The 27494-nt window shown below is 32.9% G+C and overlaps 2 protein-coding genes across 2 annotated transcripts; both read left to right on the top strand.

Moving 5' to 3' along the window:
* The first annotated feature begins 13592 nt into the window (after window positions 1-13592).
* On the top strand, window positions 13593-20650 carry LOC145252402 (uncharacterized). The gene is made up of 8 exons (XM_080111792.1): window positions 13593-13740; window positions 16303-16377; window positions 17326-17466; window positions 17798-17882; window positions 18997-19070; window positions 19595-19635; window positions 19788-19822; window positions 20396-20650. The coding sequence occupies exons 2-8, from the start codon at window positions 16326-16328 to the stop codon at window positions 20562-20564; spliced, it is 597 nt and encodes a 198-aa protein (XP_079967918.1). The 5' UTR covers window positions 13593-13740; window positions 16303-16325; the 3' UTR covers window positions 20565-20650.
* Window positions 20651-21214: 564 nt separating this feature from the next.
* On the top strand, window positions 21215-25314 carry LOC145252310 (SUN domain-containing protein 1-like). Its single transcript, XM_080111723.1, has 7 exons — window positions 21215-21223; window positions 21498-21554; window positions 22139-22223; window positions 22535-22650; window positions 23134-23301; window positions 24477-24569; window positions 24683-25314. The coding sequence occupies exons 1-7, from the start codon at window positions 21215-21217 to the stop codon at window positions 24797-24799; spliced, it is 645 nt and encodes a 214-aa protein (XP_079967849.1). The 3' UTR covers window positions 24800-25314.
* Window positions 25315-27494: the final 2180 nt, after the last annotated feature.

The raw sequence follows: 27494 nt of genomic DNA, 5'->3' as shown, positions 1-27494 counted from the left end.
CAGCGCCGCCCTGTGCCCCGGACAAGAGTTAATTGAGGCGCAACCGACAATAAATGTGTATGTGGACCAAGTGTCTTGTTCAGCTCTTCTCGACTCCGGGTGCTCACACAATATCATGAGTGCCAAGTTGTGTCGAAACTGGACAAAACAGAACATCAAAGTAACCACAAAGGTGGCAATATGCAAGCTAGCTGTGGAGCCGGAACTGCCAAAGTCCACACAGACTCTGGTGTGGCCGCAGACATTAATGTGCTGGTGATGCGAGGGGATTTGCTGGGATTTGATGTACTGTTGGGATATGATGCTATTAAGGCACTGGGGGGAGTTGTTATCGGAAGAGATGGGACTGTGCGGTTTTTGGAAACCCCAGTGTGTGCTGCAGTTCACATTGATCGGCCTGATTTTAAGGTGGACTACGACCATCACCAAAAGCATGGACTGCATTGTGGAAGTGGACAGAAGGAACGGCACCAACTGAACTCAAGAATAGCATTGCAGAGTACTCGATACCCGACAAGGCCCGTAATGAATATGAGAAGGGCTTTTGAGGCATGGATCCAGGATGGATGGCTGATCCCCTACCCCAACAAGCTGGGACCACCCAAGGGTCTGATTCCCTTAATGGCGGTAGTCGAGCATAACAAATCAAAAGTTCATCCGGTGCTGGACTATCGTGAACTCAATAGATACATTGAGACGTACGCTGCCGATGCTGACATGTGCGCCAGCAAGCTGAATGGCGCCAGAAGGGCTTCAATGTGTCTATAGTAGACTTGCAGAAGGCTTATTTGCAGGTGCGAGTGGATAAGACATTGTGGCCGTTCCAGACAGTGTGGTTCCGGGGTCAGAGATACTGCCTTACTCGACTTGGTTTTGGGCTGAATGTGGCACTGCAAATCATAAAGACCATTGTAAATGCAGTGTTGTCCCAGGAAAAGAAACTGATGACGCAACATCGGCCTATATTGACGATGTGTACGTCAATGAAGATATATAATCGGCGTCGCACGTCAGAGAAAAGTTAGCTCAATTCGGGTTGGAGTGCAAGGATCCCAAACATCTGAGAGATGGAGCACAGGTATTAGGACTGGACGTCTGCAGGAAAGACGGTACCTTACGATGGAGGCGTGGCAGTGAAATTCCAAACATCCCTGATGTTATTAAACGGCGGACTATTTTTTCCTTGTGTGGGAAACTTATTGGTCACTTACCAGTGTGTGGCTGGCTCCGAGCAGCTGTGGGCGTCATCCAATGCAGGGCAAGTTTAGTAACTACAGGTTGGGATGATGTATCTGATGATGCTCTTCTAACTCTGATGACGACGAAAACCCTAGAGAGAGTTGACAAGGAGGACCCTGCCCATGGAGAATGGTGTGTCGATGGGGACACTGTGAATGTGTGGGTTGACGCTAGTTCTTTGGCATTGGGAGTGTTATTGGAGCAAGTGGAAACGTAATTGAAGACGCGTGCTGGCTGCGACCCGTGAATGATTCTCAACACATCAACCTGGCAGAACTGGATGCTGTTGTGAAGGGTTTAAATCTGGCACTGCAATGGCAGTAAAAGAAGTTGCACTTGTACACAGATCCTCTCTGCGTCTACCACTGGGTGTCCATCACTCTTTTGGGACGAACGAGAGTCCACACTAAGGCAGCCAGTGAGATGTTAATTCGGCAGAGGCTAAACACCCTGAAGAGTCTGGTATCAGAGTATGACCTGTCGGTGAGTGTAATGCTCGTGGCATCACACTGTAATCATGCAGACCAACTAACCCGTGTGCCTCACAAATGGTATGAAGCTGTGAAGACAGGCGTGGAGTTCGCTGCTCGATCTTGCGCAGTTGGCGCGATTAGCTCATGCCAAATACAAAGAATTCATGTGCAGAGTGGACATCCAGGTATACAAAAGAACTCTGTATTTTGCGAGGCGTGTGGACCCGGCAGTGACAACGGCAGATGTTAGGCAGATCATCAAGCACTGTGAGGCATGCCAGTCTATCGATCCTGCACCTGAGCAATGGCAGAAGGGCGATTGGAGGTTAAGCATGTGTGGCAACGAGTAGCGATGGATATTACCCATTACAGTGGTAAGCCCTTTCTAACCCTTATTGACTGTGGACCCACTTGTTTTGCGGTGTGGCGGCAAATGACCAGGCAGGACTCAGCGAATGTTGTCCGCCAACTGTCATCTATCTTTTCTGAGCGAGGTGTGCCGGAAGAGATATTGACGGACAACGATGCTGCTTTTTGTAGCCACCAAGTTCGGCAGTTGTTGAATGAGTGGGGTGTCCGACTGCGATGTGCTCATGTGCCATCAGGTAATGGCATTGCTGAGAGGAGCCATCGCAGCATCAAGAGAATTGCTGCCAGACAGTAATGCACCATTACGGAGGCCACATATTGGTATAACATCACACCAAAGGATGGGAAGACACTAACAACAGCACCGGCAAATGCCATACACGCATACCGTGTTAGGATAAAGAGCATTGACACTGTCCAGCCAATCGACGAGGAGAGTCATGACAAATACAAGGTAGGGGATCCAATTTGGGTAAGACCCCCTGGAAACCGGTGCACCACCAAGTTCAAGCGAGGACGAATATCTGGAGTGGTCAGCCAGCACTCGGTCCTTGTTGATGGAACCCCATGCCATGTGCGCGATCTTCGCCCAGCTAGTGAAGTACATCCCACAACTACAGAGAGCGATGAATCATCAGATGATGAGCTGCTGATAAGTGAGGTCACCAAGCAAGAGAGTGGTAGTTGTAGTTCGTCTGATCAGGCAGGATCAGAACCAGAACCAGAACCAGAACCTGAATCCAAGATTGTAAATACCACCCTTCGCAGAAGCCAGCGAACTAAGAGGCCACCCCCGGAGTGCACTATGTGATCATCAGATCAGGGGGGAGTGTAGTACTTACCAACAAAACAAACGCCCACATGTTTGTGCCTTGTGTAGGCATGCGCGACAACAAAACTTGGGTTTTTATAAGCGGAAGTCTCGAGGTTGTCAGAGATCTCCGGGCGCATGCGCAAGAGGAGGGATTAAGAGAGTGGTATAAAAGGCAGGTCGAGTGAGAAGGTTGTTGTTGTTGTCATTGGACGTTACAGTGATGCGTGCGTTAGCAGTTGATTAGGAAGTTGTTTTTTTTTTGTGTCAAGTTGCGCACCTCGGTGAAGGTGAAGGTCATATAAGTCGTGCACCTCGGTGAAGGTGAAGGTCATAAAATGTTGTCCCACAAATTACAAATTACTTTTGAAACACGGATATTTTTCTTCTTAATTTATTTTCATTGAAAACTGATTTCTCTTCTGCTTTATTTGTTTATTCTTTTGAATGATTTATTCTGCCTGATGTAATGGCAAATGTTGTCCTACTTTCCGTTAAATCTGGGTTACTCCTCCTACAAACATACTTACTTTAAGCACTAATCACTATAACTTGCAGAACGGTCAAATTTATTGAATAAATAAAATCTCTGTACGGCTCAAATACTGTTTATGCTGATCACAGCCTTGATATACTTGAGCAACTTGTTGCTACTGCTTCTACATCATCACTATAATCATCAGGTTATGCCATTTAGGATGCTGCAAGTTGACATCAATCAGGTTGCATGCAGTTATATGACATTTTACACACACAGGTCGTCTTCCTTGGTCTATCAGTGCCCAAGATATCCAGGCGTATTATAGAGTTGCTTTAGAACACGGCATTTATGGAAATGCATTTATGGTTTTAATAAAAGTTTCAAGTTAAACAAGGAAATGCAATCATCATCATCATCATCATCATCATCATCATCATCATCAGTTTATTGTCCTTTTAACATGGTGACATGTATTGCATTGCTTTAAGATTAACTTTCTAAGTAACCTATATCTGGTCAAGTCTTTATTATCCCTCCTTCCTTCAGGTTCTTTTTTATCACTTTCTCCTAATTCTTCCTTGGCTTTCCCTTTTAAGCTGAATAAGCTCCCTCAACTGTTGTACATCTATTCCCTTAATCATCCTCATCTTTTTTTCAACGTGGCCATACAACCAAAGTCTACTCTTCTGCACACATCTCCCTATTTAATCTTTCTCTGAGGTCATAAGAACTAATCCTATGTTTAAAAAGGCTGTGTCCTCTATAGTATCACACCTGATGGAATAGACCATTTCATACCCTCGAAAATATTCCAGCAAAAACCTAATAGACAGCCGTAGTTCTCTGCAGAATTTGATGCTGCCATTGTGTTACATGAAAACGGCTGTCCCCTTTTCATGTGAGTAAAAGAAAAGAGAATTAGTTTAATGAAAATGATATCAGATTAAACGAGAATCGAACCCTGTAGATAAGTTTTAAAGAACAATAGGTTTTAAATGGAATGTCCAGTTAAATTGTTAATTCTTTTAAAATATTTTATAAATAAAATTTGGCTGGAAAATCTATTCACATTCTTAGAAAAAATGCATAATAAAAATATCGGTTAGAGAATTAACAAGTAAGTTAAATTCCTTAGTAAAACAACAAAGAGAATGGGAAATTTCCTGGTCGTCAGAAATGGTTTCAAAACATGCAAATCGCGCATCCCTTTCCTGCAAGCTTTTTCTCAGAAAAGAGATGTTGCAAGTCTGTCTCTGCTTTATCATTATTTTCATGGCAAGTGCTCGTTTGAGCTGTAATTTATAGTCCCCCATCGCCAAACTTTCACAACAAACACTCGTCTAGCTGAAACACTATCAATAATTCCCTCCACTTTGTATCTGTGCCTAAACCTAAATGTAGATTCCATAAAGAAAGCTTTTTCTTAGACCTGCACGCCTGTGGAACTCTCTTCTGTTTGCCTGCTTTCAGCTGATTACAATGTGGTTGTCTGCAAGTCCAATGTAAACAAGTTCTTGATGAGCCGTTCAACTTAAGTTTACAAATGTTCCGAATTTCCATTACTAACAATTACTATATTGTCCAATTGACTATTGTACAATCGTTAACTGGTATCCTCGAGTGGCCTCTGGGCCTTGATAAGTGGTGATGCTTATGTAAAAAAAAGGCTGACATAACACTCCCATCATATCATTCACCATCTAAATATATTTTCTCCACATCTGACTTCTCATCCGTCTTCATGGTTGTATACTTCTTGCAAGCAAATTGTTTTTTCTCTCTCAACCTACCAATAATTCCATTGCACTTCTTGTGATACCAATGCTTACAGGTACAACAAAAAATTAAATTACACCTCTCTTTCATAAATAGATTGGAATCATTGAAGTGTGAGTTAAAATATTTTTTGGTATGATTTGTGCTGTATAACATTTTATCAGAGATATCTACCCCCAAATATATATAGAATAATGGAGTGGGGTTTTTTTTGTTTATAGCTGATGGCACTCCAGTAATCAATTTTTTATAATAAATTTTATCAAGAAACCTTTATAAGTTTATATAAAATAGTGGAGTGTTTTTTTTAAGGAATAAAGAAGTAATCTATATATTAATACGATAGCGTATGTGTCATTTTCTGTGTCACGTTTACATCCGGGTCGTTTAATTGTTATGTACTTTGATTTGTTGTCATAAATAATTTTATCAAGAATTCTTCATAAGTTTTGGTTTCCATTCAAGCTGATGCACCCAAGTTATATGGATATATATTTTTTATTTTTCAAAGCACAACTTTATAATAAATAAAAATCAATAAAATGTAACTCTATAATATATAAAAAAATTTGCAAGAATTAAAATATCATATGTAAGACAAACTTTACGACTGGGTTACGCCGGGTGTCTCTGCTAGCTTAGATAAATATTTTTGCAGTTTTAACGAAACATCTACAATAATATCAGAGCGTCTCCATTTACGGCGGACATGTACAGAATGCCAACATCGATATATTACATATGTAGTAGGCCCCTGTGGAATGTCCACAGGTCCTGCTAGTTGCATATTAATAGAATAAAATTTATCATGCTTTACATTCAGGGTAAACTCTAAATTATTTATTCAAACTCTGTTCAAATAATTTTTATTAATCATATTATTTCGATTCATTGGACTACTGGTTTTATCTTGAGTGTGATTTTCACAACGTTTCAGTTAATGTAACCTCCGACCTTCTTCAGGTGTATCTTGTCAAACTTGTGAATGTCTTTGTCGAACTGAAGAATTTGGACAAAATTTCAAATGAAACACTTTATTTATCAGGGAAGCAGGTTTTGTTCCGTCAGCCGTGACTATATAGAGGTCTTAAGTAATTCACAATTGTATTTTTCAGTGGCCCACACTGAGGATTGAACCATGACCCTTTAGGAGAATATCACTTTTATAATTGATTTTCTAGAACGACCCGTCAATTTTTATTAATTTCTCTTCGTGGCTTACTGTTTTAAAAAAAACATGTACTCTTGCCATTTTCCACATGCAAATAAAGGGTTTAAGTTTTAATCTGATCTTGTTAAGCATTTAAAAAAAAAAAACATTTTTCATGTATTGCTTCTCAGAGAATCATTTTTATTGAAATTTGAACATTTACTTTTTTAATTATAAAATTTTTGTCTTCTTTATTAATTCTCATAATTTTTTCTCATGTTAGTTTGGATACTTTTATTCTAACATAAGCAGTTTAGCTTAAGTGTTTAGACCCAGAATTGCGGAAGAGTCAGCTTTGACCTGTGGGCAGCCAAATTTTCGGCCAATAACCGATTAAAAAGCTTACCCTATGTCTGAATACACTTTATGTAAAATTTCAAATGTTTAGACTAAAAATTGGCTTAGTAATTTGGTGAACACTGCAGAGGTCAATTTTGTAAAAAAATTTGACCCCAATTATGACCCCTTAACATTTATTGTTTTGGGCTCAAATGTAATTAAACGTGTCCAGGTAACCTACATGTAAAATTTCAAGTGTTTAGACCCAAAATTGTCCGAGGAGTTTGGTAGAGTCTGCTAAGGTCAACTTTTTCAACTTTGATCTCTTGGCAGCCACATTTTTGCTCCAAAACTGATTAAAATGCTTGCCACAAGTCTGAATACACTTTTTTCAAATTTCAAATGTTTAGACCCCAAATTTGATGAATATTTTGCTATAGACCGCAAATGGTAAACCTTTTTTAACTTTGACGCCTTGGTACCCAAATTTCTGGCAAGAAACTGATTAAAAAACTTGCACTGTGTTTGAATAAACTTTATGTAAAATTTTAAATGTTTAAACCCAAAATTGGGTAAGAGGTAAGTTTTTTTTAACTTTGACCCCAATTTTTCCTAAATCTCAATACACCATATGTCAAATGTCGATACTGTAAACCGAAAATTGACAGAGTTGTTTGGTAGGGAAATGTACACACACACACACACACATTTTCAATTTTATAGACATACTAACTGTTCAGCCCAGCCTTGCTCGGGCCCTATGCACTGTTCATAACTTTCCCTACATGTGAATACACTTTATGTAAGATTTCAAATATTGAGACCAAAAATTGCCTGAGTAATTTTGTAGAGACTGCAAGGGCCAATTGTTTTATAATTGCACACCAATTTTGACCATTTTTACCAATGTCCAAGTTACCTACATTTAAAATTTTATGCCTGTAGACTCAAAATTGCCGCATGTCTGAATACCAGTTATGCATAAATTTTAAATGTTTAAACCAAAAATTGTCTGAATAGTTTGTTAGACACCGCAAATGTCACATCTTTTAAAGTTTGACCCTTTGGCAACTCAAATTTTCAACCCACACCAATAAAAAGTTTTCCCTATCTCTGAATACCCTTTATGTGAAATTTCAAATGACCAGAAATTGGCTAAGTAATTTGGTAGTGATCGCAGAGATCACATTTGTTTAAAATTTGACCCCAATTCTCATTCTTTAACAATTATTTCTTGGGCTCAAATCAAATAAAGAAGTGTGATCCATGTTCAAGACCCAAAATTAGTGGAGGAGTTTGGTAGAGTTTTCAAAGGTCTAATCGTTGAAATGTACATACACACACACACACACACACACACACACACACACACACACACACACACATTTTCACTTCTGCCCGGCTTTGCTCAGGCCCTATGTACTGTTCATAACTTTATGTGCATATGTATATATTAAAAAGTGTGAATATGTACAGTAATGCCTTTCTATATAATAGGCTTCCTTAACTACCATAGAGAAAAGTTGGTAATTACCGCAGATGTCAAATTTTTTTTTAAATTTGACCCCAAATTTTACCCCTTCGCATTTATTGTTTTGGGCTCAAATTATATTAAAATGCTTGACGCATGTCCATGTAATCTACATGTAAAATTTCAAGTGTTTAGATCCACAATTAGCGGAGGTGTTTGGTAGAGTCCAAGTAACCTACATCTAAAATTTCAAGTATTAAGCCTCAAAATTGGCGGAGGAGTTTGGTAAAGTTCTCAAAGGTCAAATCGTTGAGCTTTGACCCTTTAACAGACAAATTTCTGGCCGAAAACTGATTAAAAAGATTTTCCTAAATCTCAATACCCCTTATGTCAAATCTCGAGTCTGTAGACCGAAAATTGACAAAGTTATTTGATATGGAAATGTACACGGACAGACAGACAGACAGACAGACAGACAGACAAATAAACATTTACACTTTCATAGATATATAGATTACTTATACTCACTAGTAATTCTTGTTATATTTGGGGTGATTATACTTGTCTTTAAAAAATTCGACCGTATAAAAATAAGAAAAAAAGTAAAATCAAGTAACGGTTGAGGAAATCAAGAGAATTAAAATACTATTTTTTAAATTGAAGATTTTATTTTTCAAACATTAAAAATTCCGAAACTGCTTTTTCAAGAAGCACGATTTTTTTAATTAACTAGCAGGAGGACCTAACATTGTTTGGGATTGAATTCCATGTCAATTTTCACCATTTTCATAATATTTTACTGCCTTTGGTTTTACTGCTTCCCATTTTGATTCTCAATATAGTCGGAAAAATGTAATGTTGGAAAATTCTTTGAATTAATATCTTAAACGAGGGATATGCAGAAAGAAAATTCCTCCTATTTTTCAATTCATGACCTGAAAGTTTCATCTCTCTGTTGCAGATATTGACAATGTGAGACTCTAAGCAAAACAATCCCTGTCATAAACGTGGGTCAAAATCAATGATGTATCATTAAATTTATCCATGCAAAAAAATTGAACTGATCAACATTCAACAGCGCCTGTTGAACTTTTATGAAATCGATGCAGTTGATGTTAACAGTTGGAGATGGGTTCGTCGATTTAAGAGTGGCGACAGTTATGTAAGTGACCAAGCATGTTCGGAACTTTTACCATCGAGACATTATAAAAGGCTAGCAAAAGGGCATTGAGAATGGTGATGATAATGTAGAAAAAAAAGCACAAAAAAAGCTCATTTTAATGGTACAATTCTGGTTTTCATAGCTCCTCAAACGTTTAAATTTATGAGATAAAACATAAGAGGCCCTACTTTTACAATGACCCTTGTATATATGGTTTAAATTTCATTGAAATCGGATGTACGTCTTTGAATTTTAAGGGATTTTCCCCCTCACGAATCACTAAAAGGTAGGCAGCACATATTTAGTAAAGTATAGATTCCTGGCCATTTGCATTATTTTCCCCAAAGAATTTTATACATAATGTAAATTTCAACAAACTTTTAAATTTTAAAGAAGTTTCGGTCTCCATAGATCCCTTAGGTTAGGAGGGCAGCTAGAAATTTGAAACGACTTCCACTGATGATAAATCCTCTAAGTAAACTACTGAGTAAAAGATTGGGTGACTACAACTTGAGCCAGGTCCACGAATAAGATTCAAACAAAAGAATCAACCACTTGCTTTTTATAGATGACCTCAAGCAGTATGCCAGCTCAGATACTGACTTAAGTGAACCGTTGCAGGTCGTACAGGTTTGACCTGAATAAATGTGACAAATGCTTCTTCAGAGCCGGGAAGCAGATCCAAACAGAAAACATAGAGCTTGATCAAGATACTAACATCAAAATCCTGAAAGAGCAGGAACAATACAAATATATACATACATAGAGGAAAACAATTGAACATGTTAAGATAAGAGAAAAAATGGCTGAGAATATGTACAGAATCAGCCAACCAATAGCATGGCAAGTATTCACAAATGTATTCATAAGATTCTGTGGAGAGATGGCTATTATACAATGCAATATAATGGAGTGTGTAAATATTGTAAAGATACCCGGTGAACCAAGTGCAAAAGAGATAGAAATAATTACACTTAAAGGGATGGTTAAAATCTTAAAAATATATCTCAGTTGGAGTGTCTGAAATAGCAGGCAAATGCTTGGCATGCGGTAGCATGTCTCACCTCCAGTAAAAACAAAATAATAAAAAATTGTAAAACAATGAGAGCTCTTCAATATAAAGTTAACTCATAGGGAAATCAAGTGCAAGCCCTAAGAGTGGGCCACTTAATCTCTTCGACCTAATTGAATTAAAATAATAAAAAATAAAACAAGTAATGTATAGAAAACTGTAGTTTTAGCTGTCCAGACAACATCAAGCAACTATTGTGTGCACCAATCAACATCTGATGAGTTGCCAGAATCCAAACATATAAACATAAAAAAAAATCAAGAACCAAAAGAAAAACCGCCATCACAAACCTGGAAATAATACAAAAGAACTACCAAAAATATGCCTAGCGCCGCCAATCAAATCTAAAAAAAAATCTAGGAAACGTAACAACATTTATTAGAGAAATAAACAAAAAGCAATATGATAAAATACGATAACAACCTACCATAATTACTTTTTATTTTTTTTCAAGAAAATTGTCAAACATTTTTCTTTAAGTGAATTGTAAGAAAAATATTTTTTTCTAGTTTACTTATGTTGTTATTCATTTTTTTGTTGAGGAAATTTTATTATACTTTTATGTGGTTACTGTTTGTTTTTTTTGTTTTTAAAATTTTTTTGTGGAGGAAATTTTTTTATACTTTTTTGTTTTTACTGTTTTTTTTTGTTTTAAAAATTATTTTGGAGGAGGAAATTTTATTATACTTTTATGTGGTTACTGTTTTTCTTGCCTTTAAAATTTTTTTGCAGAGGAAATTTTTCATACTTCTATGTGGTTACTGTTTTTTTTGTTTTTAAAGATTTTTTTGAGGAGGAAAATATGTAGCACATATGTAAACAATACTGTTTGTATAATAAACAGACTATATATATATATATATATATATATATATATATATATATATATATATATATATATATATAGATAGATAGAGAGAGAGAGAGAGAGAGAGAGAGAGAGAGAGAGAGAGAGAGATGTCCGGATTTTTGTGAGGGAAAATATGTAGCAATAATGTTTGTATAATAAACAGACTAAAGAGAGAGATGACCGAATCTCATGACTGGAAGGAAGTGTCTTCTTTTACACTGATAATTGCATAAGCATGGAACATTAGTTTCTGTAGGTATAAAGAATAAGAATTGTTAAATTATAATTATCAAGCCCATTTAATAAAACCGAAGAATGGGAACTGTCTGCACTATAAAACTAAAAAGCAATCAACTAGTGTTTAAGCAATGTTCACGACTTCTAATCGTTTGAACACTCTAGATTGTATAATGTATTCACACGAATTTGGCATATAAAGTTCTTAATTTTCATCGTTACCATTGCAATTGATTGGTTAAAGGCTTAGCAAATTAATCAACAGGTGGTTTTGCGGTTGGTTTCGAAGTGCATGACCGTCAGGAATTGTTCCCCTCCTACACTGATGATTGCATAATCATGAAACACTAGTGTATATGGGCATAAAGAATAATTACTGTTTACTTTTACATATATATAAATATATGATTAATTTATACGAATGATATTATTATAGAGCGATTGGAGCCTTGTATCATATATGAGAGTGACACAATGTTAAACGAGAAAGATCGGAGATGCACCGCTCTACAACTCATGTTCTTAAACGATCAAAGTTTTATTGCCAGCACCCTTAAAATTCAAATCCGCAGGGTTCAATTTTAAAGCTCAACAAAGTTTCCGGCAAAGCTCAATGGAGTTTCCGGCAGAGCTCAATAAAGTTTTTGCCCATGCTTATGCTCTTTGGTGTGGTTTCAAGTGAGGGCCGCATCATGTCACGACACATCTTCGAAATCAGTGTGAAAGTCAACACCAAAGTGTACTGGCAGACTCTGGGTGTGGCAACAGGACTCGGTGCCAGCACACAAGTTTCAATAAAAAGTTGTAAAATAAATCTGTATTGTTATTTTCTTTAGGGTGACAAATTTATTGTTTAACGCTATTAACAATAAGAGCATTAATATAAGAATAATTAAATGAAAAATTTTTTAAATACATTTTTTATTAATTTATTAAAAGTTTGAAAAGCAAGAACATTATGAAATATTTTTCTTATTCTATGGATTTTCAAAAATGTTTTTATTCAGAGGAAATAACTAGCAAAAATAGCATAAAAATTCAACTTTGAAAACTGCACTTTTTCGTACATTGTAATTTTAAAAGTTTTGATTTTTATGTTAACTAACAATTCTATAGCAATTCTATATTTTTATTTTATTTGCTTACTAAAACTCTAATATAAAATTGTTTTTAGCAATTAATTTGTCTTATATATATATATATATATATATATATATATATATATAGTCATCCACGTACAGCATTATTTCGCAGCTAGACAAGCAACTACCTCGAGCTAGAATCGAAACCCAACCGCCCATATGAGAGTCGAAACTTCTAACAATTGCACTATTTGACTGCTGCTATGCAGGCAGTTAATTAAAAATGTTTTGACATTGTCCAAATACCTAAGCTCAATTTGTAAACACAAAGAGCATCACTTCATACGCTAATGTTAATTTGTATATCACCTCCCAATATGCTCAACCAGAGAAAATTATAGTATATATTATTATTATTATTATTATTATTATTACTACAATAATTTTAAAATACCCACAGACACGGGTGTTTCAACCTTTTGGCAATCATTAGTGCAGGGTGACATAGTTACTGCTAGGCAAGAGATTTGAACCCAGCCACGAAGACATGTCTGACTCTATTAGCAAGGAACTAACCCCAACTGCAACCGCGAGAAATATCATTGAAATTTAAACATTTATTTTTAAATGTCGAAATAACCGTTCAGAGTGATCTAATGATTATAACATCATCATCTGTGCATGCGAGCTTAAGTGACCAAATTTCATTTCAACTTTAGAGTGCTCAACAATAAGAACCGAGTACTTAAAGGAGCTGACATTATTATACACACATAATAATTCAAACAAACGACCTTTGACCTTTTGTGTCATGGGGTATCTATCAGCTGTTTTAGTAGATTACAATATCGTTTTGTGACGTCATAAAAGATTTTCTTACATGTCTATCTAAATGGAGAACGTTATCCTTTTGTGACGTCATAAAGGATTTTTCCTTACCCTTTATTTCAATAGAAATCATCTTTATATTAAAATCTCTTAAAATCTTTCTATGACGTCATAAAAGAATTTTGGCAACTACCATTCTTTATAAAAAGGAAAAGCTTTTAACAATTACCACTCATTCTTCATTTTGCACGATAACAAGTCAGCAACGTCAAACAAAGTTTTAGTGACATATTGATAGATATAGATCGATAAGTAACCCTTTTTCTGAAGCTGAATATCTTCTTGACGACCTTGTGTCACATCCTGTCATCATACAGAGACAGTAAATAAGGATCTACAGGTAAGGATCTTTTTTTCTGCATTTAAAGTGTATTTTATTTGACACAAACATGATTATCTGGCGTTGCCCAGCCATAAAAACAAAATGGGAGAAGTCTCTCTATTTCTATCTACTTTTCCTCTTGAGTTGATAAGTTATTGTGTCTAGGGGACAGAAAGAAGAGAGATTGATCAGTTGTAGCTGAATCGCTTAGCATCAATTCGCAGAAGAAAATACTTCTTGAGGGTTTTTGCTGCTATAACATAATATAAGGGATATTGTATATAAAGGTTGTAGCTAGTTGTGTGTTTTTTGTGAAAGTTTCGCAAAAGGGAACCATTGATTGGAGTTCAGACGAGCACTTGCCATGAAAATAATAAAAACATTAAAAATTCCGAAACGGCAGAGACATGCTTGCAACATCTCTTTTGTGTGAAAGAGGCTGCAAAGACAGTTTTGAACTCTATCAAGGCTGGATAGGGCACGCTGAGAAGCTCCTGCCCAGATGTAGTAACAGTACTCCATTTTTGGGCGTACCTGGCGTAGAGGATTGCATCTATCTTAGTTTTTATTTGTGTATAATCTTGGCCTTTTTATTTGCCATATTGTGTGTGTTTGCCTGTGAGTGTGTTTGTGTGTGGTAGCCTTGCTTCTCTCCCTATCTCCTTGCGTACATCTCTAACATTGGCACTCACCAAGGTGGTGAGTACTACTCTATTTTGTAATTGTTTTTATTAATATTTATTATTATATATCAATTTCCGTGTCATTACTGTTCCATTTATGTTTGTTTAGTGATTTTTTAGTGTAATTCAAGCAAAATTGTAGCTTGTGACCTTTGAATGGATTAACTCTGTGTCTTTTAATTCATATGAGAATAATGATTTGGAGATACGATTTTTTTTTTTTAGATATGTTAGTGATCATGGAATGAATTAAATTTGTATCTCAAGGTATTGTTGTAATGCAGTTTTATCAGTTTTTTCTATTGTAACCAAAGCTGTATGGTAAACTGACTTATCTCCCTTGTTTTCAGTTAACTATCACTATTTCAAATTAGAAAATGGTGGATCTGGAATAATAAAGTTTTTTGGGGGGTATTTTTACTAATTTCAACGTGACACGTAATTAAATAATAGTGATTTATTTAAAATGCATTTTTATATTTAATTATCTTGCACAAGCATTCAATTATCAGATAAAACATTGTATGTGTAAATATGAATAATCATGATTTGTAACAAAAAATCACTTAATAATTTCTTTTAAATATTTAATTATAAAAAATATAATGAATTAAAATAAAGTTCAAAACTTTATTGAAATAAATAATTCACTAAAATTCTTATGCGTATTTCTCGTATTTACGCGACTTACAGATATTGTTTTTATTTTTAGATTTTACTATTGATTGTTTATTGAAATAAAAACATTGTATATTTTCAAATCATAAAAATCTAAAGTGTAAAAAAGAGTAAAAAATAGTAAAAAAAAACACAAAAATGTTGACCACAAGATGCTATTGAGAGCAATTTGTTAACCTGCACGATTACACATTTTTACTTCCGACACCAAAAGGGCAGAATTGTCCAGTTGAATTTTCTTGGAGTTTGTAGCCCATGAACCCATTCATCATGTGTCAGAAAGATATTCCCCTCCCCTCTTCTAAAGCTTTCTGACTCAAGAGATGCATCCATATTTACAATAATAACTAATAGGTACACAATAGCATTTAGCACAAACGCTAGCAGAGGGAAAATCCAACATAACCATTTAGTAGTGTTGGGACGATTTATTGAAACCAGGAATCAGAAAATTGGGACTTTTTGGGGTATCGGAATTGATATCTCGTTTGAAACATTTTGTACCTATTTTCCGATTCCAAAAACGATTCTTTTAATTTTTTTAATTTTGTTTAAACTAAAATTTATAGATCATTCCCACAAGTGTAATTTTATGTCTGAGAAAATATCTGCATATTTAACATGTGTTTTTATGGTAATCAGGATAAATAGCAACTCTATAGTTAAATATTTAGAGATTCAAACAGAATCGGAATCGGTAATTGTATCAGAATCGGTGATGGTATCAGAAAAAATATTCGAATATCCCATCACTACATTTTAGTAACATTAAGTGATGCACACTGTATTTTTTGTGGCCCTTGATCCTATTTTTTTATTTTTTTGTAAATTTCCCTCATTACTACAACCAAAAACCTTGTACTACCCCCCCCCCCTCCAATTAAAAACACTGCTCTAAAGATTGTTGATGAAGATAAATATGAAGGACACTTTAGCAGAATTCTATGATAACAGCATTCTGAAGAAATGGTTTCTGTTGTCTGATTGTTAGTGTTTTTCTGGAAATGCTGATGTGTTTCTCTTGTGTTCAGGTCGAAAATAAAGTTTGCATACCTTAAAAAATAGATGACTGAGTATATTAAGAAGTTTGTTTTAATAATTTTTTAAATAAAAAAAGTAGGCTTTTAATATCAATGTTAGATCGATAAAAAAATCAACTTTATATATATAGATTTTGCTTTCCTTTTAATAATGTAGCTTCTTTCTCCTTATTTTTCAGTTTTTAGGGATCAAGACCAAACAATGCCTCATTCCTATTGGTTAAGACCTCGAAGACAAAGGATTGTTTATTCAGGTAAATCTTTGCTGCAAAGAGTTGATTCCTGTTTGCAAGTAACAAATACAAAACATTATATGAAAACAATAGATTTTGTTAATAAGTGTTTCTTAAATATAAACAATGGCATGAACACTACTACAACTACTACTACTACTACTACTACTACTACTACTACTAATAATAATAATAATAATAATAATAATTGAAATAATAATAAAAATCTTCAGTCATTTGTGTTGATTAAATAAAAATAAAAGTTAACATAAAAAAAATGGTAGTTTATTTAGAGGATAAGTGTTAAAAGGAAATCAAAACAAAATGGCGAGTGAATTTAATTCGATTCACCATAATGGTGACACATTTCAAGCATGTTTTTCTCAAGTTACATGCGTAATGCTAAATAGATTTTAACTCAAAATGATTTCCTTTTTATTAATATTCAATAAAAATAAAATGAAACAATTTTAATGTCTATACAAATTTTTTTTCCGCATTCTGCTCTGGACACAATTTTAAATGCTTACCCAAAAGTGATATTACTCATTCGAAAACTTGAATTCTTTAATTATTTTGATTATAAGATTTATGACTTCTAAAATAATCAGCTTGTTTTCTATGTTTTGGCAGTATTCCACAGCATTATTCAAGAATTTATTTCTGACAAAAGCGATATTAAATTGTATTAGATTGACATTTCTTCCAATCCTGTGGATTTATTGACTAATTGTGTGAGTGAAAACACAAAAGCCATGCTACAAAAGCAAATTTTAAAATAAAGCAGTTACATTTTTTGTGCAAAAAATTGACTCCAGGTGAGAAATTATCAAAATTGCTAAAATTGTGGTCATGAAAGGTGTCTACAAATACATCCATATGCCAACCCCATTCTTCCGACATTAGACTCTATAAACAAAGAATAAATTAATTTTGAACTGAAATGTTTATATTTTTAAATCTCTTCAGAAAACAGAACTTTTAGAAATGTAAGGAGCATCCCCTGCTCCAAAGAAAGCTTTATGGCTCAAAGGATGGCGTATGCTGCAGCTAAATTGGAATTAACTGGTGATTATCTCATGGACAATGCAGATAGATTTAACATAATTGGTAAGTATTTGAAAAAGTCAGCAATTTATATTGTATTTCTATTTAGACACTAACAAAATACTTTAGGGTCATAGAATGAAAAATATTGGCAATTAAAAATACGAAATATCCTTAGATGTATCAAAAAATCTTTAAACAACATTTAATCTTTCTTTCTTATGCAGTTATTTTACAAAATACTGTTTTATAAAATCACAAAAAATAATTTAATATCTAATTTGACCTATTAAAACAACATATAAAATTATTTTTCTAGAAATTTACAACTTTTGTTTCAATGTCCTGCTAATAACTCATTAGTTGAAATGTTTATATTTTTAAATTTCTTCAGAAAACAGAAATGTGAGGACAATCCCCATATCCAAAGAAGGCTTTATGGCAGGTGCAAAACGTTTCTGCACAAACATAACTTTAATGTAAGTATAAACACTAAACAGATTTTGTTTTATTAAATGTTATGTCGATTTTTAAAATCGACATAACATTTTTTCCGTTTCTTATTTGCTTTCTAAACTCTAAGGATAAATACTTTTTTGGTTCGAAACAGATAATACACAGTTTGAATTTTACCCTTTTCATGATAAATTATCGTGTTTGTGTGCTAAAAACAAGTGTACAGTGTGTTAAAACTAAAACGTTCACTGCTTTTGGTTAAGATTCATCTATATATTAATACGATTGCGTGTGTGTTATTTCCTTTGTCACACTTACAACTTTTTTCTTCGGAATAACTGTCGTTTAAATGTTATAACTTTCCATCACTTGTAATAAATAATTTTATGAAGAATTTTTCATAAGTTTTGGTTTTGGTTTCGATTATAGCTGAAAGAACACAAGTTAGTCAGTCTCTCTCTCTCTCTCTCTCTCTCTCTCTCTCTCTCTCTCTCACACACACACACACACACTGCTAGCTAGGATAAATACTTTTGCAGTTTTAACACAAAAGCTACAATAATACCAGGGCGGCTTTATTTATGCTGAACATCCAAAAAATACTAAAATCAATATATTACATATGAAAAAGTCTGCCGTGGAATTTCCACAGGTCCTGCTACTTATTATAAATGTGACTTTGTCTGTCTGTGGAATGATCTGTAACAAACTTCTCTATCAATTTTGGGTCTAGAAACTATCATTGTATTAAAATATATATATATATATATATATATATATATATATATATATATATATATATATATAGAGAGAGAGAGAGAGAGAGAGAGAGAGAGAGAGAGAGAGAGAGGGGGGGTTACCCGAAAAAAACCGGGCCTCACCTCTAATTAGGCCCCGTTTCTTACTCTTTTGTCCGAATGAAATGAAACTTTGGTCATAACCAGTTTATTATATTCAAAACATCACATCAAAACACTAGGGTCTTTGGCCGTTTTTTCTCCGTTCTACAGCATATGTTCTAGATGGCTTCCATTTAGCTTTTGTTTTTTTGGGAGTCACTCTGTATATATAAATCAATGTTAAATAATATAAACGTCTGCTTTCCACTTCTAATCATGTCTCTCATCTTGTTGACAGTGTTACTTCTGGTCGACTTACCCGTCGTCTACCCATTTTTATTTTGCTGCTGCTCACTGGATTGTGGATCATTTGTAAGTATTGCTTTTTGTTTTTCTCATGACACGTTTTGACATCTATCGAGTTATTATAAAAATTATGCTTGGAGCAAAGATGAACATAGTGAGAATAATCGGAATAACGTAATTGTAAATTAAAAAAACAAGAATCAAAATTTAGCAAATCTGTTGAAATATTTATCTATTTGGATGATTAGCATATTTTTAGCTTTGTACTTTTTCATTTGCTGCAGGAATTTTTCATCATAAAACCCTTTAATTTTTGACATTATATACAATTGTGAGATGCACTTTTAGATCTTAGTAGCAAATGAAAATGTTGCACAGGAGGTTATAGGTGAACTACCTCCAGTTATAGGTTAATTACCTCAAGTTATATGTTAACTAACTCTGGTTATGGATGAATCACCTCCAGTTATTGGTGAATTACCTCCAGTTTTGGGTGAACTGCTACCTTTGCTATAATTTCATTTTCATGAAGAAGAGGATTATGTATATGTTTTTATCCATCTTGTTATTTTTGTTTCTCTCTTTTGCAGCTGGCCTATCAAATATGTTGCAATACCCAGGAAAATCTGAGGTAAGAACATTCAATTCTGTTTCTATTCGCACCCCCTACCCTCGACATTGGATTTGCTCTTCCCCTTTTTTTCCATTTTTTTTTTTTAATTTCTTTCTATTATCTTAGTAAACACTCAAATTCACCGATTTATAATTTTAATTTTTTTTCAGTCTTTGAATACAAATTTAGGAAAATCATTAAACAGGTAAGTTTGATTTTTCACATTTTTTTCAAGATTTTTCTGATGTACATTCTACATTCTCTCTGCATATAAAGTATGTTTAATACTGATGTGTTTATTTTACTGGTGCATAAATAAATTGAAATTTACTTCCCAGAATAGTTTGAATTATTTAGACTTATCTCCTTTATTCCTTCAAACTCGGATCGATGCTCGTAGTTTAGCCACTGAATTTAATTTTTTTAATGAAAAATAAAACTTTGTGATCAATTTACATGATTTTTTTTTGTGAACAATATTTCCTTTCTATCTCGGGTACATTCATACAGATTTATTTTTGTTTTATTTTCATATGATGGCGATTCTGGAAAAGCATCTTTCATTTTTTTAACTGAAAAGCTTCTAACATAAATACTAAATTTTTTAATGCAAGTACATCACAAATGAGTTGATGAACCAAAATAAATTGTTTCTTGATTTCCCAACTATATTTCCTTTAAAATAAACTATGTTATCATTTGTATCATTTTCCAGGAATAAAAATTCCCCTTTTTTTTACAACGATTAAGTTCAACTTGAATAATTTTTCTTTTGCAGCCAAAGTTCAATAAGTTGTGAGAACAAATATGAAATGACAATCAAAAAATCTCTTCAAAATTCTCTTCATTCTGATTTTCTTGCTGGATTCACTCACATTCGTTCTGATGTCAAAATAGAAATTTCTGCTAATCTGGCAAAGGTAAACTTTCATCAGTATTCGATTTAGTTTAATTTTCTCTCATTTTTGATGTTGAAAAGGTAAGAATGGTACGAATGCAAAAAAACAGTTGCTATGAATTGATTTAAAATGTTGTATATCGGGACTGGTGTGTGACATTTTTTTATGTCAATTCATGTGAATTTGAAACTTGTAAAATTGGATTTGCAACCAATTATTTCATTTAAATTCTTTCTAAGATAATTTAGGATTTAAGGATTTAATAAATTTTAATACATATAATTTATCCACACGCACACACACACACACATATTTATATATATTATATATATATATATATATATATATATATATATATATATATATATATATATATATATATATATATATATATATATAACTTCTTGGTACTTGTGCATTTTATGAACCAGACATAACTCAGCATTTGCTCGGCTTTGTGCGACGCATGACGTCAACGGCAAGATAAAACACAAACACACACACACACACACACTTACATATATATTTATATGTATATAACTTCTTTGTTATCTACATATGTTTCTAGAATTATTTTTATGTGTATGAAAAACTTACTGAAAATTGTTCTTGTGCATTTGTACAGGTGAGCCACAGGTTCAAATATTGTAAGAGTGTCAGTTTTCACTTTGTTGTATTCTTTATTTATTCACAGCCCCATGGACTTAGTAAATCATTTGATTAATGATATTAACCACACAAATATTAGAATCTACAAAAATATAAAGGCAGCATAACATATGTGTGCGTGTAATTTTATGTAGTAGAAGAAATAACGAGAGTGCTCATTTATTTATACAAGAGCACATATATTTATATTCAATGGACAGTATTCATTAGTTTAATCTTGTTTTGTTTTCACTAAAACACTGGAAACTCAACCTACAGGATTAAAGATACCAAGTTTGATTGATATTGTAATGGTAAATTTTTATTTTCCAGTTTGTACGATCCTTGATAAAGGAAGCTCTGTTGGTAAAGGAAAAGGAAACCAAAGACGTAAGTAATATGACTCCCAGGCAACTCCGGCTAGGGACAATTAGTACATGTGTTTATGCTCTTTCATTTATATATTTTTATTATACAATAATATTTTACAAATACTAAATGACCTGAACAAGAACAAATAATTCCCAGCAATTATATGTAAAACCAAACATTCAATTAAATAACTTTTTAGAATTTATCAAATGATTATAAATACATTGTGCCACACAAAATTACCCTAAAAGAGTTGATGTGCCGTAAAACAAATCCCAATTCTTTCTTCCATTAATACAGAAATAAAAATGGACAAATTTCATCCCATTTACATTCAATTGATAAAAATCATCAATTATAAAATAAAATTAATCCTTTACAAAACAAATGAATTTTTAGTTTGGAAAGTCAATTATAAATATTGATCCATATTCTTAAAGAAATATTGTATTTCTTCATTTCTTCCTTTTTGTCACAGTTTTGCTAGACTAGTATATATAACAAATGAACATACACTATACTAACCCCTCCCTCTCGATTCGGTAAAACATGTAACTTCATTATGCGTACAACTTTCACAATGTTCATTTTTAATTTTCCAGTTTCTACGATCTTTGCTAGACGAAGCTCTGATGAAGTTCAATGCTGATAAAACTGGAATGGCAGATTTTGCTTTGGAATCTGGAGGTGCGTTTTTGTTTTCCATCTTCCTATCTCCATAGATAATTATGAACCGGTCATGAAGTTGGGTGATAAAATAATTCGATTATAGCTAAAGAAAATACCATAAATACAGTAATTATAGTCAGTAAACTAATTATTGACAAACAAATTTAAGCACTGTCATTCTTCAATGCTCACAAATTTATCTTTCCAAGTGTTAATTTTTATTTAAAATAATAATCCACTTTAAGCTGACATTTTATTATGGGTTGCATATATTTAAAGAAGCTTTTTAAATGTATTTTTGGAAAAAATTCTTTTCTTTATTATTTCAGGTGGCAGTGTGATCACTAATCGTTGTTCGGAGACTTTCACAAAGTATCCTACCCTCATCAGTATCTTTGGTCTTCCTCTCTATTATAAAACCAATTCACCCATAACTGTAATTCAGGTAAAATAACTTTCTTTTATGAAAACTTAATTTTTCTTTAACGCATTAAAAATCAAAGTAGTTGTCTATTTAATCAGATTTCCCAGAAATCAGATCTTATGGATAGATTTGCTGTTAATCAAATTTTATTTATGACGTCAAATTATCAATGTTAGACCTCAAGACTGTAATTCAGGTAAAAAAACTATTTTTATGAAAACTTAATTTTTCTTCATTGTATTTTATAAACATGTAATAACCTTTAAGTACATCTTTAGAAAATTGGGAACAAAGATTTCCCTGTTTGAAAAAATTCACCCAAAGTTTAGAGTTTACATTGATCAAAATATTCACAATAATCGTCCAATTAATCACTGTACACTCTTACCCCTTATCCTCGAGTGGTCTCTGGGCCTTGATAAGTGGTTATGCCTATGTAAAAAAAAAGAAGAAAAATAGCTTGTATGTGTGTTTATTTTATGTTTTCTTTATTTCTTGATTTAGCCTGATGTCCATGTCGGTGAATGTTGGCCCTTCGAAGGCAGTACTGGAACGTTGGTGATTCGCTTATCACATGAAATTAAAATCACTGCCTTCAGCATGGAACATATTCCTAAATCCATATCTCCCTTTGGACATATTAAGAGTGCACCAAAAGATTTCTCAGTATATGTAAGTGCATCTGTTTTATTGTTTTTCTAATATTTAATATATCCGTATATGTACATGGAGTTTCATTTTTTATTTATCGACATAGGTAAAAATGTAATATTTTGAGAATCAATAATACATATCTTGGTTTGCTTAAAATTATCTGCTTTTCTACTCACAGACAAGAAAATAAAATATGAAAATATTATGCGCTTCTCTACTTCATGTTTAACTTAGAAATGTGTGAATTTGTTTTTAAAGAACTGATTATGATGCTTAAACCAAATAAATAAAACTTTAAAATTTTAAAAACACATCACAAACAAAATTAAATTAAAAAACTAAAATATAACACATAGGACGAATTCAAAACATATTGTAGTTAATTGTTTTTAAGTTTTTAATAATTTAGAATCTAAATTTAAAAAAAAAATCGATGATAAAAAAATTACATTCTCCTTCCAACATGATTTTTTTTTTTTTTTTTTAATTTTAAAATAAAATAATCAATTTAAAACCGGAAAACGAGTTCCATTTTTTTGTTGTTTAAAAATTTTTGGAGAGGAATTTGTTTTAATGATTTTTAACTGATAAAAAGCGGCTTTAAAGGGAGGTAATTTGTTTCTCGTTAATTAATTTTGGCGATTATCATCTTTTGTGTGACACGGGACGCCGGACAAGTAAATTAATAATTGAATAAACTAATACATAAAGAGATGTGGCTATATAAGAAAATACAGTTTTAAATTAAAATCCTATAGTATGTTTTTAAAGTCTGTTCAACAGATGCTTCGATTTTCATGATTTTTTAAAAATGTCTATAAAAGCGATAAACTTACATTTGAAATAAACTAAAATGTAACCGTTAAGTTATTTTATTAGGATTTAAAATTGACTGAAACTAATTCCTATTCTTAATTGTAAAATTTCACACCAAAATGAATATTTTATAAATTATTAAATATTCATTTTGTAACTAATTTATGTTAAGTGCTTAAAAATAAAATGAAAGTTACTTTATAACATTATTTTGTCATTAAAATAAGAAAAAAATATTACATCCTAAATCTTTAGAAAAAATATTACAATATTTACACAAAAATAAAAATGTATGAATAAGTTTCTTACAAGCAAGTATTAACTGAATATCTTTTGATTTTCAAACTGGGTCCATCTTTTTTCACCTCTCCTTATAGAGCTTATCCGATCCAGATGATCATGAAGGTGTCTATTTAGGCAGCTATACATACAAAGATGATGGGAGACCTATTCAGCAGTTTATAACACAGGTAATGTTTCTGTGTTTTCTTTGTTTTTAACCAATTTTCACTAAAGAGTTTCTTTTTATTTCAATATTGTTCTCATGTGAAATGCTAAATTAGTTTTCATTATTTAATTTCAGGTGAATAATGCAAACCCAACACAATATGTGGAAGTTCGGATTTCCAGCAACCACGGCAGTTTAGAATATACTTGTCTTTATCGTTTCCGTGTACATGGAGTTCTTTACACTCCTTAAAAATCTAGAATGATTTTTGTACGTCTGTAGCTTTTTTTTTTTTTTCTAAACAGATCATTTGATTAATTTTATACCTTTCATTTTATTTTATTTTATTGTTGGGTGAGTTAGGGGTAATGTTTATTTTAAGTTTAAATTCTTCATTTCTGTGTCTGTAAACTGACTTTAATGTAAATTTGTTCTGCCCATGTCTTAGGAAAGAATGGATTGAAATATTTCATTTTTGTATAATATTCAATCCTGCTTTTCCCATTCATTTGGCTAAACAATATTAAATATTTTATTTCATGTTTATTTTCCTATCAAACATTTTTGTACCCAATTACGGGTAGATTGTAAATATTTTTTATTGGTAAAATGATTTATTCTCTGTAGATTCCAATTCGTTTATTTTCTGTTTAAATCTTGTTGAATCTACAGAAAAAAAATGTTTTGCATCCACTGATCAATTTGTAAATACTTTCTTGTTATTTTATAAATTCTGAAATGTAAATATGTTTCATCTTTATGTATTTGTTCATAAATGTTCAAATAAACTGTTCTACTTTTAATAAAGAGTTGTTGTTTTTCTTTTTAGTCTTTTATGAAATTTAGATTTCATATTTAAAATATACGTTTTGTATGTCTTTTTCTATTTTTTTGTTCATCGACTGGAAAAGAAAAAAAAATGAAAACAAAAAAATTTACAAATTACTTTTGAAACTCGGATATTTTTCTCCTTAATTTATTCCCATTGAAAACTGATTTCCCTGCTGTTTTATTTGTTTATTCTTTTGAATGATTTATTCTGCCTGATGTAATGGCAAATGTTGTCCCACTTTCCGGTAAGTCTGGGTTACTCCTCCTACAAACATACTTTCTTTAAGCACTAATCACTATAACTTGCAGAACGGTCAAATTTATTGAATAAATAAAATCTCTGTAAGGCTCTAATACTGATTATGCTGATCACAGCCTTGATATACTTGAGCAACTTGTTGTTACTGCTTCTACATCATCACTATAATCATCAGGTTTGTCCATTTAGGATGCTGCAAGTGCTTTAGTGCTCAAGATATCCAGGTCAGATTCATTGAATAAGTAAACTTTTGAAATAGATGGCAACTTTGGATAATGAACTTTGGATTGGATTCAACAAACAATAGAACCAATATGTGTCCCAGATTTCAGTGTGAGCAACGTCAGGCAATGTTTCACACTTGTTCCTTGTGTCATCTGATCCAAATAGTTGACATCAATCAGGTTGCATGCAGTTATATGACTTTTTACACACACAGGTCGTCTTCCTTGGTCTATCAGTGCCGAAGATATCCAGGTGTATTATAGAGTTGCTTTAGAACACGGCATTTATGGAAATGCATTTATGGTTTTAATAAAAGTTTCAAGTTAAACAAGGAAATGCAATCATCATCATCATCATCATCATCATCATCATCATCATCAGTTTATTGTCCTTTTAACATGGTGACATGTATTGCATTGCTTTAAGATTAACTTTTTAAGTAACCTACATCTGGTCAAGTTTTTATTATCCCTCCTTCCCTCAGGTTCTTTTTTATCACTTTCTCCTAATTCTTCCTTGGCTTTCCCTTTTAAGCTGAATCACTTGCCTCAACTGTTATACATCTATTCCCTTAATCATCCTCATCTTTTTTTTCAACATGGCCATACAACCAAAGTCTACTCTTCTGCACACATCTCCCTATTTAATCTTTCTCTGAGGTCATCAGAACTAATCCTATGTTGAAAAAGGCTGTGTCCTCTATAGTATCACACCTGACGGAATGGCTAATTGTAGGCATAGACCGTTTCATACACTTGAAAATATAATGAAAATGATACCAGATAAAACGAGAATCGAACCCTGTAGATAAGTTTTAAAGAACAATAGGTTTTAAATGGAATGTCCAGTAAAATTGTTAATTCTTTTAAAATATTTTATGAATAAAATTTGTCTGGAAAATCTATTCACATTCTTAGAAAAAATGCATAATAAAAATATCAGTTAGAGAATTAACAAGTAGGTTAAATTCCTTTGTAAAACAACAAAGAGAATGGGAAATTTCCTGGTCGTCAGAAATGGTTTCAAAACATGCAAATCACGCATGTTTGAAACACGTTAGTTGTGGTGACGTTGCCAGACATAACTGTGACGTCATGGCAGAAATGATTTCTCAATATAGGAAAGGGTTCGAAGTTAGTTAGAGGAGAAGAGAATCAGATTGAGATCAGAGACTCAGAGAAGCAGAGAGGATCAGACTGATTCTCAGTTAGAGTCAGGGCATCCTCTTGGAAGCGGGAGGCTTAGAAGGAACCATGTAACAACTTTGAATCCCTGAAGTACAGAATCATTTCCGACTGGTCGAAGAATAAACTATCATTATGTTTTTTATAAATGCTGTATTTCTGTGTTCATCATTCCAACAAAAAAAGGTAATGTGTTTAATCATTCCAGTATGTATCAATGTATACCACTTCATCCTCTCCTCAAAGTATATGTCTTGTGAGTATCAACTCTCTCCATATAAATGTCTTCAACTACAAGGAACATTTAATAATATATGTACAGGCCGTCATGTAAATAATACGTACCCTCTAAAAGACGATAACATAACATATACATTAATCACTTTTTCCATTGCTTCCAACGTAATAGATGTACTCAGATTAAAATCGCTTTCGTGACTGCCAGTAA

This window comes from Euprymna scolopes, chromosome 29 (genome assembly GCF_053919585.1).
Source record: "Euprymna scolopes isolate OS-2025 chromosome 29, ASM5391958v1, whole genome shotgun sequence".
NCBI lineage: Eukaryota > Metazoa > Mollusca > Cephalopoda > Sepiida > Sepiolidae > Euprymna > Euprymna scolopes.
The sequence above is the reverse complement of the archived record's forward strand: the minus strand, read 5'-3'. Positions and strand labels throughout refer to the sequence as shown.